Raw genomic sequence first — 13,600 nt, 5'->3', positions numbered from 1 at the left:
TTCTGTGTATTTTGGGGTCCATTCTTGTAAATACCAAATTCTTATAAACTGAAAAAAATTCTCTTACCTTGACACAAATTTTGTGCATTTAGTTCATAGCCAGAGGGACATTGCATCAGCTGAGGTTGGTTGGGTACTGGCCGTGCTACTTCTGGAGGACTATTGGGTCTTTCCACATATGTGTTCTGACTGCCAGTTTGCTGTGGTCCTGCGGGCTGGGAGGATGCAGAATCTTCTTGTCCATTATTTACCAATATTTGGGCTGTTCTTGGTAGACAAAGGTATCCTCCATAATGGTTGACACATTTCATTCCTCCCTTACAAGGTTCTTGCATTATTCCACATTCATCAATATCTGCAATTAAGTGGAAATAGGGAACAACAAGATCACATTCTGGAAGGCATGATGCTATAGAAGTTAGCATTATCCTAGCTTTAAAGTGTAGGCTCACCTTTGCTTGTATAGCTAAGCCTTAATTTTTACAACTCAATGTCAAAAGGGCAGGCATCTCTATATGCCTAATTCTTCTTCAGAGCATTCAGGACTCTCAAAATCCAGACATTCCCCTGCTCCCCAACAATCAATTGGGTGGCTTAGTGTCCAATAGGAAGACAAGGGGCCAGATTCACGTAGAACTGCAGCGGCGTAACGTATCGTAGATACGTTACACCGCCGCAAGTTTTCATCGCAAGTGCCTGATTCACAAAGCACTTGCAATAAAAACCTACGCCGGCGGCCTCCGGCGTAAGCCTGCGTAATTCAAAGGGGCGTGTGCCATTTAAATTAGGCGCGCTCCCGCGCCGGACCTGCTGCGCATGCTCCCTTTTGAATTTCCCGCCATGCTTTGCGCGAAGTGACGTCATTTTTTCGATCGGCGACGTGCGTAGCATACTTCCATATTCCCGGACGTCTTACGCAAACGACGTGAATTTTTAAATTTTGACGCGGGAACGACGGCCATACTTTATACAGCACATACGTGTGCTGTGTAAAGTTAAGGCACCAAAAACGACGACTAACTTTGCGACGGGAAACTAGACTAGCGGCGACGTAGCGAACGCGAAAAACCGTCGTGGATCGCCGTAACTCCTAATTTGCATACCCGACGCTGGTTTACGACGCAAACTCCCCCCAGCGGCGGCCGCCGTATTGCATCCTAAGATCCGACAGTGTAAAACAATTACACCTGTCGGATCTTAGGGCTATCTATGCGTAACTGATTCTATGAATCAGTCGCATAGATACTCTGAGAGATACTCCGTCGTATGTCCTTTGTGATTCTGGGCCAAGGTTCCATATTACATGCAAGATATAGCAGATACTTGAATAACAGAGTGTCTAGGTTTTGGGGAGCTAGAGGTGTCTGCTTTTTTAACTATGGGCAAAAAATCAATTGTAATAACGTAGAAAAGTATTTATTTATTTTTACTCCTGTATCTGCATTTTATTTGTGTATGTATGGTACAGAAGAAAAAAGAATATCCTATAAATGTATGGGCTGGTGGCAGGAAATTAAGCTATTTAGTGCAGATAATAAAATCTTATAGTAAGCCATCACCAATCAACAATTGGAAACATTCCATCTGCTGCAAAGAGTTTATTTATACATCATTACCATCAATTAGGTACTTCTACAGTTCACATTAAGCAAAAGAAAAAAAAAACAAGTGCATTAATCCTAACATTACAGTATATAAATGTAATGATAAGTTTCCTCCTGTTATTCTTGGACAAATTATTAATCTTCATATAAGAAAAAGCTAGTGCATACTGATTTCAAAGAAGTGTCATAGCAGATCTTGTAATGCATCCCTTAAACCTTACCCCCCCCAAACAACAAACTTTTATTTTTAGTTTGGAATAGAGTGAAAAGTTTTTTTAATATCTGGCAGGTGGTTTTTATATGGGGGAGATCTCATTGGGGAGATTTTTCCTCACTTCCTGTCCATGTCAGATCCCATACAAAAAATTTAGTTGTGCATGTGTACCGTAACTTGCACAGGAAGGCATGGACAGCAAAACTAATAAAAAAATAAAAAATTCTACCACATTCTGTCTGGATTATAAATCTACAAGATAGGAGCAGAGACAGCAATACAAATGTGAGATTTGTACCCTTCCTTGCTCTATTCAAAATGAAATAGAAAGGTTAGAGTAGGGCTTTAGACTTAGACATTTTATAATAGCTTAGCATCATAAATTCTACTAGAAATGTGTATTATTATATGTCTATGTAGATTAGCTGTAAGAGGGGACATGGGGGATTCCTCCAACAGCTCAGCTCTCCCTGCTAATCTACATAGACATATACATCCCATAATAGGTTGCTCTCAAGGCAGACAGACACACAAGAGCAATGGGATACAGCCACACCTAACAAACACATAGCAACCCCCACCCCACCTCCAGCCATCTAGCAATGGACTCCGATGAACGGTGGACTTTATCTTCATATATTCTTAAGGTCAGAATGGGGTTCTCGGTCACCCTGTGTCCCTAATAGACACTGAGTTATTTAGACATAGGAGGTGCATGGGGAGCTGGGACAAGGGTTTCCCAACCTCTCCAAGGGATTCTGGGGTCCCCCAGCCCAAAGTGACTCCCGTCACAGTTGGTATATGTTTTTTTTTGTTTTTGTTTTTTTTATACTGAATGATGCACTTTCCTCAATGTTTGTATCCTGCCTTAAAAATCGTAATAACAATTCATGGTCTAAAAATAAATAACAAATAAATGCTTATTTTTTACCTATTTTTCTTTTAATTCTAATGTTAATATTTATGGAAGAACAAAATGTATTCTAAGAATAACTCAACCCATGTAATATATTTAGCAATGCAGTAGGCAATGGTTGTTGAGATTCACTAACTTAGTTTTTTATCTTCATGGAAAATATTTTGAAATATTGAAACGTGTGATGAGGTACAACAGGGATTTAGGAGTGTAGACCAGATTTATCCCTTTCTATGGACTATATTTATTCCTCCTTTCAGATGTGCCATGCAGAAAATGTTTGCCATGTACCATAAAGAAAATATACGTGTATCCCCAATGGTACATATCACACACTTTTTGAAACAATAATCTACTGGGAAATATAACAAATTCTCCTACTGTAGCAGAACAAATCTTACCTTTACATTGCTGTCGCAGTGGGTCCCACTCATACCCATCGGTGCATTGCTAGAAGGGAACATAAGTGATATATTTATTTCTATTTTTTATGGATCTCAGTTTCTGACAAATCAATTGGTGTAGAGTTCCAGGAAAAAAACGAAATGCCTACAGTAGCTAAAATATACGAACTAAATCACCTTACAAATTATTTTTAGTTTTGGATTCACAGAGCCGGGCTGCACTGCATAGAAAGGAATTTGAGTCTTCTATTTCTTTGTTCAGCTTAACAGCTTCCTGTGTCATCCATCTGCTCATAAAGCAATATCATTAGCAAGATATCGTTAATTCATTGGCCACAGAGCATGTTGAAGAGAAAGAGATTACACCTCTTTGCCTCCAACAGAATCAAAGAACGGTAATCATCACCTGCCTGAATATAACAGAAGTGTGCAAATCACAAGACTAGCTGAACAGAATGACAAATCCTTTTGCGTTCAATAATTAATTTACATAAAATTTAAGTGTGTATTTAGCTGTTCACATGGATCTCAAAAAATGTAACTGTCAAAGCAATATCTTAAGATATAAGCCTTGTGAATGAAATGCATAATTTATTATGGTACACTATCCAGCTGCAGTGTCAACAATTCTCTCTTGTACGAAGATTTACTCTGATTATTTTCTTAGCTTTCATATTAAAGCCATAATGCACCCTTTTGGAATCAATTGGAAACTTGTGTTGTTTCTTGTAAAATAGTATCCAAGGTATCTGACACACAGATGTTCCACACCGCTCCATTTTAAGGTTCATTGCACTTACTGTAAGGGAGTAAAATAAAGTTTACTAGATCAGCAGTTTTATTGCTCTTCATTCAATTGTATTTTTCTTTTTTATGAGACACATGCATTTTTCCCACTAATACCTGATTTATAAAAATCAGTGCTGAGTGAAGTGCAGATTGTTGAGATTAAAAGGAGGACTAACAAAGTGCACTGCACACTACATACAGTAACAAATATACAGTATGAATTGCTATTAACCTGCGTGTACTCCAAATTAAGATTAGAGATACTGATGTAAATTCATTGACCGTTATTTTATACTCAGTGGAGTCCTCCTTAACGCATTTCTAATTTATTTGTGTATGTATCTAGTCTCCTCTTTTTTCAGTTTTCTTTGCGAAACCCACTGTGACATCACACAAATCAGAATGCTGCTATTCATTACCTTGATCCACTTTTGCAAGTTCCTTGAAAAACCCAAACTTCTGTATATGGGACACATGTGCATTATGTATGCACTCTACTTTTTATACTATGGAGAGTTTGTACTCTGTGCTCTAACAATACAATTCCTATGGGACTGAATAAAGAGCACACAAAGTATGTTCTAAATATTGTAAAAGATTTTTACAAGAAGATGCGCAGCCTCGTTGCTGATATCTCACTGAATCATGGGCAGGGGGTGGGCTCTTCATACTGAGCCAGCACCCACAGCGGAGTCTACTGAATTTTGGATGCTTAAGATGACATGTGCCTTTATTGTATTTTTTGCATGTTATTTACCCTCAAAAGCCTCCATTTTGTGCACATACAGAAGTCGAGTGGCTGTTGCTGGGCATCGCCATTTTGGATGTGATGTCAGCCACCCCAGCAAACTCAGAGCTGTCACTCAAGTGACACTCTATTTGCTTCACCCCTGGAAGCTACAATACATACAAGGTCAGGACTTTTTTTCAGGGGGAACTTGGGGGAACTCAGTTCCACCACCTCTGTCTCAGACCCTTTGGTGTCTGCTCACCACAATCACTTGTAAACAACAAAGTCTGGTTTCTGTGTTTACAAGTGACAGCTCTGCACTCTGTGTGTAACCCCCCTGAACTCTGCACTCTGTATGTAATGCAATCCTGGTATTTATTGCACTTTTAAGACCCTTTTACTGTTTGTGAAATCTGAATGGGGTTGAGGTTGAGTTCCTGCACCTATTTTCTGAGAAAAAAAGCTCTGTACAAGGTTATGTAGGGTGTAGAGGGGAGGGTGGCACGGACAGTATAGCACAGAGAGTAATTAGACGCTCTTAGAATGGAAGTAGGATTTTCCATGGATGGAGGAAATGGGCTGTACAAAGGAACTGGCTAGTCAATGGGTGGATACATTTTTTTTATGGAAAGGAAAACACTGCAAGTAAGCATTTAATATACTTTGGTTTTGTGCGTTTTTTTACATTAGTGGCAAGGTGTCTTTAGGAAAAACAAGTCATCTCCTTAAATCTTTGTAGTTCATAATCCGTTTGTGTGCCCATGTTTGCCCAGGATAGGGGCATAACTCAAGACTCATGTCTGGTGCAGACAAGCAAGAGAACTAATAAAAAATGTTTCTTCGTTTCTCATCTTCACTATTAGTTTTCATGGGTTACTTCTGTATTGAAAATACCTAGATCAACCTAATGATGATATTTTATAATAACAATAATAATTTGTACTTGCTCATTTTTGATAAATAACTATGGTAAAAGTAATATGTTTGAATATTAAGATTCCATCTCTATTAATCTGAAGTCATCTGTCCTATTTGCACTCCATATGATTTCTGATTTTAGAGATTATATGGGGTCATTGTAATTTGACAGATGGTACAGTATTTTAGCAATTACAGAATGTATGTGGCCAACACATTATCATTGAGAAAATCAAAATGGTTTATATAATGAGAATTAGCTTTAAGTAAATTACTTATGTAACCCCTTTTACCATATATAATAAATGTTTAAGTGTAACTTATTTTCTTGATAATGTTTTACGAAATGTTGAAAACTCTGTAAACTAGCTGAGTCAGCCTGTTTGTCATTACTCGAGAGTTCTTCCTGCTTTTCATTACTCATCTCTCTTTAGGGATGCAAGGGTGAGGTCTGATGAGAGACCAATTTAACAAAGATTTATAAGATGCACACTACAATATGCAACAGAAAAATGAATAACTTAGTGACAAAATTCCACCCCACCCCATTTCCAAAAGCTTTTTGTCAATTGCATATTTACATATCAAATGTATTCCATATTATTACATATATTTCCCAGTATAACATATTGAAAAGTCATTAATATATATATATTTTTTTAAGTATGGGTCAAGGTATTATAATTGAATTGTATTGCCAAGGTTTCCTTTCTAGAGTTCATGGCTCTACCATGGAGTTGTATTTCTTCTTTTCCAGTCACTTTCATTTATGCTAGCCAAATATACAACAGGAGGACAAAGTTCTATTACCATAGTCCCCTGGGATAAAAGTAGCCTTTGAGTGAAGCCATCAGTATAAGATATTAAATAGTCTTTAAATATCCACTGGTAGAGTTTTAAAGTTGTAACCCACTGGCACTTGGTACCAGACGCCTCTCCAGAATGTACCCTCGGAATGGATTCCTCAGCCCTCTGTTTTTGGGGCTGTGGATAAGCAAGCTCAATGTTCCAAAAGTGGTGGTCTTGTTGTAAAGCCAAGCGTTTTTGGATATGAGTTCATGCCCTGATATACTCCATCACGATTGTAAATATTATTAAGAACCCCAGAATAACTTTACTCAATAAACCTGTTTAGGGGGTGCCTAGATACACCCAGAGTCTAACTTACATTATGTTCCTAGCTGCCAAAACAGCCATTGCAACCACTTGGAAAAAGCCACTGGTTGAACTGGCGGCGATGAAGCCCAAACTCACTTGGATTACGACAAATGAAAAGCTGGTCAGCATACTCAGGGATACCTCTCCAAGTTAGGAGAGAGTCTGAAATCATTGGATACTCTATCTTCAATGTCTTTAGTGATGTCTTCTGTGGTGTTGACTGGGATTGGTGGCTGGATAGGTCATGGCTTTTTCTCCCCCGTCTTTTTTTCTCCCTACCCGTTTCTTCCAATTTTTTCCTTTCTCATGCTTTTCTCCTTCCTCCTGTTGATGACTCCATATACTTTTTATTATTCCCTATACAACGTTTTTTATTTTTGGTTGGTTATGCTCTTTGTATAAGGCAATTGGTACCTTATGCTTGGGATTCATCCTACCCTATTGGAGAGTCCCCAATTTATTTACCAGTTCCTTCTCCTATATGCATTGCTGTTGTTATTCTTTCACTATGTTCTGACACATGTAAACTTGCAATTATTTATTATTATTGGTGCTTCTACTTATTTGTTGGCAACATACGCTACCTGCGTTGTGGACTCTCACTTGCTTTTTCCTCACAAATGATGATATACCTGTTTTGGCATTTGTACCCTTTTTTCATGAAATCCTGGTAAATACTGTGCAGGGTTCCACATGGCAAGATTTGAAATACTTAGTTTTCCAATAAGCTTGTGGTGAGTTATGGCGCCTTTGTCTAGGCAAGAGCTGGTCTCCAGTAAGTACTCTCCTTGTGCCGATTTATTTTTTTATTTTTAGGTTTCTCAAAAACTGTACTATCAGTACCTGTAATGAAAAGCACTCTATAAATGGAGGATGGGTGAATGACTGAAAGGTCTAACGCCTTCATTCACAGAGCACTTTTCATTTGTGGGAACTGATAGTTTGGCTTCTATGAATGGAGCAGGGGGGTAGGCATAGTCTGCACTTTGTCTAGTGCTTGTGACATGAGCCGTTCATATTAACCATCACAGTACCGGAAGATCACAGCTGTTGAGGTATCCAGGAAGGGCACAGAGGAATGAAGATTTCAAGGAATAGAGCAGCCACCAGCACACAAGACACACATTTTTTACAGTCATATATTCATGAGTACCTTGTGCTGATTAAAAAAATAAAAATAAACCACTAAATTAACATATTTAACTAGCATTTAACTAGTGTTATTTTTATGGTGGTGGGGGGATAATAAATGGTACATATATTATCTACCTATGTGATATCTAAATATATACCACTTTCTTATTGTTTGGCATTAAAGGCTGCTAACTATCTTCTGTAGACTTTAAAGCACAACGGTAAAAAGGTTCTATTTTAAAATACTTTCCATTTATCTAATAGATTTTTAATAAATTGATGCCCCTTTATTATATACTGCCTATTGCTATATAATGACATTGTTACATAAAAAGCTATTTTGAAATTCCTATGGATAAAATTATTGAATAATGCTTTTAAAAGCTCCCCTAAATTTTCCATGTATATTGTATATCAAAGTATCATCTGTACTAGTCACTAATTATTTCAGTGAGAGATGCATTGACTGGTCCATATGGTGAATGTCAACCTTAATGACACAATCTCTGTTTCATGGAGGTCTTCAATCACCTACAGTCTGTTGGTCACTAAGTAATGGATAATACTTTATCATTATGTGTCACAATACATCTAAACCTTATAAGTATGATAATGTCATGTTCAATTTCAATTTCGGGAACCTATCATCCTAAAAAATCATTATTCATCAGAGTAAAGAGAGTGAAAATTCATGAATAAGTAGAAGCAAGAAGAGATAACTGACAAATGATGAATATAAGACAATGAACAGGAGAAGTAACAAACTTTGAGAGGTGATTTACCAAGGATGATAGATGAGAGACAGTGTATGAATAATGCATAAATGATAAGTGGCAAGAAAACAGATGTGGGCAATGATAAACTATATGCTAATTAATAATTGAAACTTCATACATATAACTGATAAGTGCATCCCAGTGGCTAAGGGGTAGCACTTATGTCTAGTTGCACTAGGGTCATTGGTTTGAATCCCAACCATGGCACTACCTGGTTCTTTTCTAAATTTGTATGAATGTGAGTTCTATATAATTACCTGTAATAAATAATAATAATGGCACATTATGGAGTAGGATCTTCCAGAAATTACATTTTATTTTATAGATGGTGTCTAAATTACAGACTTATGCTGCGTACACACGATCGGTCAAACCGATGAGAACGGTCTGATGGACCGTTTTCATCGGACCAAACCGATAGTGTGTGGGCCCCATCGGTTAATTATCCATAGGTTAAAAAAAAGCAATCTTGTTTTAAATTTAACCGATGGATACCTAACCCGATAGAAAAAAAAAAACGATCGTTTGTAGGCACAACCATCGGTTAAAAATCCACGCATGCTCAGAATCAAGTCGACGCATGCTTGGAAGCATTGAACTTTGTTTTTTTCAGCATGTCGTTGTGTTTTACGTCACCGCATTCTGACACGATCATTTTTTTAACCGATGGTGTGTAGGCACGACTGACCATCAGTCAGCTTCATCGGTTAACTGATGAAAACGGTCCATCAGACCGTTTTTATCAGATGGACCGATTGTGTGTACAGGGCTTTACCCTCTTGGTCCTTGGGCACTCCCCTTGGGACTTATAGTCTATTCAGCTGCCTGCACATTACACAGCTGGTTTGATGGGTTGAGAATAAAATTGTTTTTATATGGGGCCAGAAACAGTTGGTCAAGGCCCTTTTTGCTGAGCCCTGTCTCTTAACCCTGTTAAATTATTTACAGTATTTATGACATAGGAATGTGATATAGGATAGTGCCACCTAATTAGGTGAGTCAACTCAAACAATATTCAGTACACTGGTTGCCTTTTACAGTAATTTTCTTTACTGGGCCTAGAGCTCTTCAGTGGGACACTTATGACACTGTTCCTTTCTTACTCCATAGAACTGCATCACAAAGATCAGCGTTCAGCCTTAAAATTTAGTAATGAATTCTCTTATGAACAAAATATTTACATGTACAAGAGTTTTGATACACCAACAATTTGTGTTGCTCCAAAATATCTATCTTAACCTCCCTGGCGGTATGATTATTTCAGAAAAAAGGTGCTGAAAGCAGTACCATTATTTGCAAGGAAATTTGGCGTTTTTTACTGTAGGCCTGTAATTTTTAGGAATAACTCACTTAAATCTGGCCAAACAAGAGTCTAGTAGGCATCCCGGTATGAAATTTTTTTAAAAACAAAATTATAAATTATAATATAATAAATAATTATAAATAATTATAACAAATAATAATATAATTAAAATCAAAATTATTCAATAATGTAATCAACTCAAAATCACTGAAATTTGCTCAGTTGCAGAATTGTCGCTGTCATTACTTTTATTTTTTTATGCCGAATTTCCCCACAAATCGCTATCGCACAATTCTGCAAGTGATTATAATTTATTATCACTGTTTTCTAGCTGCTCTAAAACCATTTTTGACATAAAGGGACACTTTTGGTTGCTATGGACAATCTACAGTTTGCAGGCAGAAAGAAAAGTTTTTATTATATAAAAGTACATGTAGGGCACTGGGCAGACCACTAGGGACAAGGGGTGTGTGTATTTTTTACATACAGTACTGTAATCTATAAGATTACAGTATACTGTATGTATTGTGTTTGTTAACCTTTTTGAATTTGGCGCCGTTCTCCGCTCCCGTGCGTCGTAATGTCGCAGGGAACGGAGATCGGCGGCACACAGAGGCACTGTGTGAATGGAGCTAGGTCCCGCTCGCTCACGAAGCGGTGGCATCGCTGGATCCAGGGACAAGGTAAGTAAACCAAGCCTATGGATGCTGCGAGGCAAGCCCAAGTCTGACTCGGGGTTACCGATCGTAGCCAAAAAATCTCACCCCGAGTCAGACTCGGGAACACCGCTCAGAAGGTTAAGAGCCCATTCACACAGGGGCAACACGACTTCCAGCACGACTTTGGGAGGCAACTTGGACACGACTTGAGTATGAATCATCAAGCAACTTACAAGGCAACTTCAAGTTGCTCCAGGACAGGAGGCTTTCCAGTGGCCAATCAAACAACAATCAGCTCTGTGGGGGGAGGGGGAGGGAGGGGTTTGCCTGAGAAATGTATGTTATCTTCCTGTATGGTTGCTTCAGTTAAGACAGTGATCCGACTTCTGAGGCGACTTCCATTGAAATCAATGGGTACAAGTTGCCTACAAGTCGCCTATAAGTCGGATTCAAGTAGTACAGGAACCTTTTTTGAAGTCAGAGCGACTGCAGTAGTCTGCATTAAGACGGCTCCATTCACTTACATTGATTTTCTCATGCAGCGCGACTTGAGGCGACTAGGGGCGACTTGAAGTCGGATCCAAAGTCGTCCCTGTGTGAATGAGCTCTTATTCCAGACCATAATTTATTTTCCAAACATTACAGGTCAGCTTAGTTTGGATCAAGACAGGTTAAAAAAAACAACACATCAGTACATTCAATCAATTTCTCACCGTATAGGTGATAGTCTCATCTGTGTCCTGTGTTGATATTGATTGGATCAAGGTAGCAAAAAACAGAATTCCCAGCATGCTGAAATAAAAAAAAGGAACAACTTATTTTTGTTCTCCTTACAAATAATTACATTTCATCTATAACCAGCTTCTAAATGTATTCATCTATACCTTATGTCACTTTCATAATTCAAGTAAGGCATGTCAATAAATATTAAAGATGAACTCCAGGCAGATAAAAATGCTAGTTAATGCAGTTATGTAGTCATTTAAAAATAATAAATTAAAGCAATACTAAAAGGTAAAGATTTTTTTTCAAATAACAAGCATGTCATATGCCTGCTCTGTGCAATGTGTTTATACAGAGCAGACCTGAGCATCTTCCTCTCAGGTCCCCCGATGGCGCTCCTGTCTCCTTCCTCCTGCTGATTGTCCCCATAGCAATCCGCTTGCTATAAGGGCACTCTTTCATGCTCCTTCCCAAGCCCAGCTCTTTGTATCCATAAAACACAAAGAGCATGGTTTAGTCCTGCTCCTTCCTCCTCACTGGATGTGATTTAGAACAGCGGGAGCCAATAAGGAGGAAGAGAGTTGATGCTCTTGTGCACATCACTGGATCAAGATTGAGCTCAGGTAAGTATGGGGGGGGGGGGGGGTCAGAGGGGGAAACGGTGAGAGAATGCATGCAAGTAAAAACCACCAGTCTTTAGAACTACTTGAATTTGTAAATATAACTAGTGTTAGTAACTGAAGTTTTATGTAATCCCCTGGGAAGGATTATCATTAGGAGAATTCTGGAAGTAAGAGAATGCAGGGGAATGACCCATCGCTGGTCCCAAAAATGTGTCAATAGTGTCCGATGTGTCCGCCATAATTTCGCAGTCACGAAAAGCTATGCCCTATTTTGTAAATGCTATACATTTTGCGCAAACCAATCGATAAACGCTTATTGTGTGTTTTTTTTTACCAAAAATAGGTAGAAGAATACGTATTGGCCTAAACTGAGGACAAAAAAAAATGTTTTTATATATTTTTTGGGGATATTTATTAGAGTAAAAAGTAAAAAAATAGCATTTTTTTCTAAATTGTCGCTCTATTTTTGTTTAATGGCGCAAAAAACCCCCCCAAAAAAACGCAGAGGTGATCAAATGCCATCAAGAGAAAGCTGTTCCCTGTCATTGGAAACAGTGATCTCTGCCATGTCAGTGGTAGCTCATCCCCCTACATTTAGAACACACTGAGGAAACTTAACCCCTTTATCGCCCCCTAGTGTTTAACTCCTTTCCTGCCAGGGACATTTATACAGTAATCAGTGGCTATTTTTATCTCTGATCGCTGTATAAATGTCAATGGTCCCAAAATAGTGTCAAAAGTCTCCGAACTGTCTGTCGCAATTTCGCAGTCTCAATAAAAATCGCAGATTTATTACTAATAATAAAAACAAAATAATAATAAAAATGCCATAAATCTATCCCCTTTTTTGGAGACAATATAACTTTTGCACATACCAATCAATATACACAATTTGTTTTACCAAAAGTATGTAGAAGAATACATGTGAGCCTAAACTGGGGATGAATTTCGTTTTCTTTTAATATATATATTTTCTGGGGATATTTATTATAGCAAAAAGTAAAAAATATTGCTTTTTTTTCAAAATTGTCTGTCTTTTTTGTTTAAATGCCACCTAAAGAAAGCTCTATTTGTGGGGGAAAAAAAGGACGTAAATTTTGTTTTGGTACAGCGTTGCACGACCGCGCAATTGTCAGTTAACCACTTAAGACCTGGACCATTATGCAGGTAAAGGACCCGGCCAGTTTTTGCGATTCAGCACTGCGTCGATTTAACTGACAATTGCGTGGTCGTGCGACGTGGCTCCCAAACAAAATTGGCGTCCTTTTTTCCCACAAATAGAGCTTTCTTTTGGTGGTATTTTATTACCTCTGCGGTTTTTATTTTTTGCGCTATAAACAAAAATAGAGCGACAATTTTGAAAAAATGTCACTATTATTTACTTTTTGCTATAATAAATATCCCCAAAAAAAATATATAAAAAAATGTTTTTTCTTCAGTTTAGGCCGATACGTATTCTTCTACGTATTTTTGGTAAAAAAATCGCAATAAGCGTATATTGATTGCGCAAAAGTTATAGCGTTTACAAAATAGGGGATAGTTTTATGGCATTTTTTTTTTTTTTACTAGTAATGGCGGCGATCAGCATTTTTTTTTTCGTGACTGCGACATTATGGCGGACACATCGGAAACTTTAGACACATTTTTGG

At 37.9% G+C, this 13,600-nt stretch overlaps 1 protein-coding gene across 1 annotated transcript in view; it reads right to left on the bottom strand.

The window, feature by feature from the left end:
* Positions 1-13,600, bottom strand: part of EFEMP1 (EGF containing fibulin extracellular matrix protein 1) — a 91,240-nt gene that overhangs the window by 61,705 nt on the left and 15,935 nt on the right. The window contains exons 2-4 of the mRNA XM_040351156.1: positions 11,319-11,397; positions 3,136-3,184; positions 68-355 (exon numbers count right to left, since the gene is read on the bottom strand). Coding sequence (XP_040207090.1) covers positions 68-355; positions 3,136-3,184; positions 11,319-11,396 — 415 coding nt within the window. The 5' untranslated portion in view covers position 11,397. The remainder of the gene's footprint in view (positions 1-67; positions 356-3,135; positions 3,185-11,318; positions 11,398-13,600) is intronic.

Source organism: Rana temporaria, chromosome 4, assembly GCF_905171775.1.
Source record: "Rana temporaria chromosome 4, aRanTem1.1, whole genome shotgun sequence".
Lineage (NCBI taxonomy): Eukaryota > Metazoa > Chordata > Amphibia > Anura > Ranidae > Rana > Rana temporaria.
The sequence above is the reverse complement of the archived record's forward strand: the minus strand, read 5'-3'. Positions and strand labels throughout refer to the sequence as shown.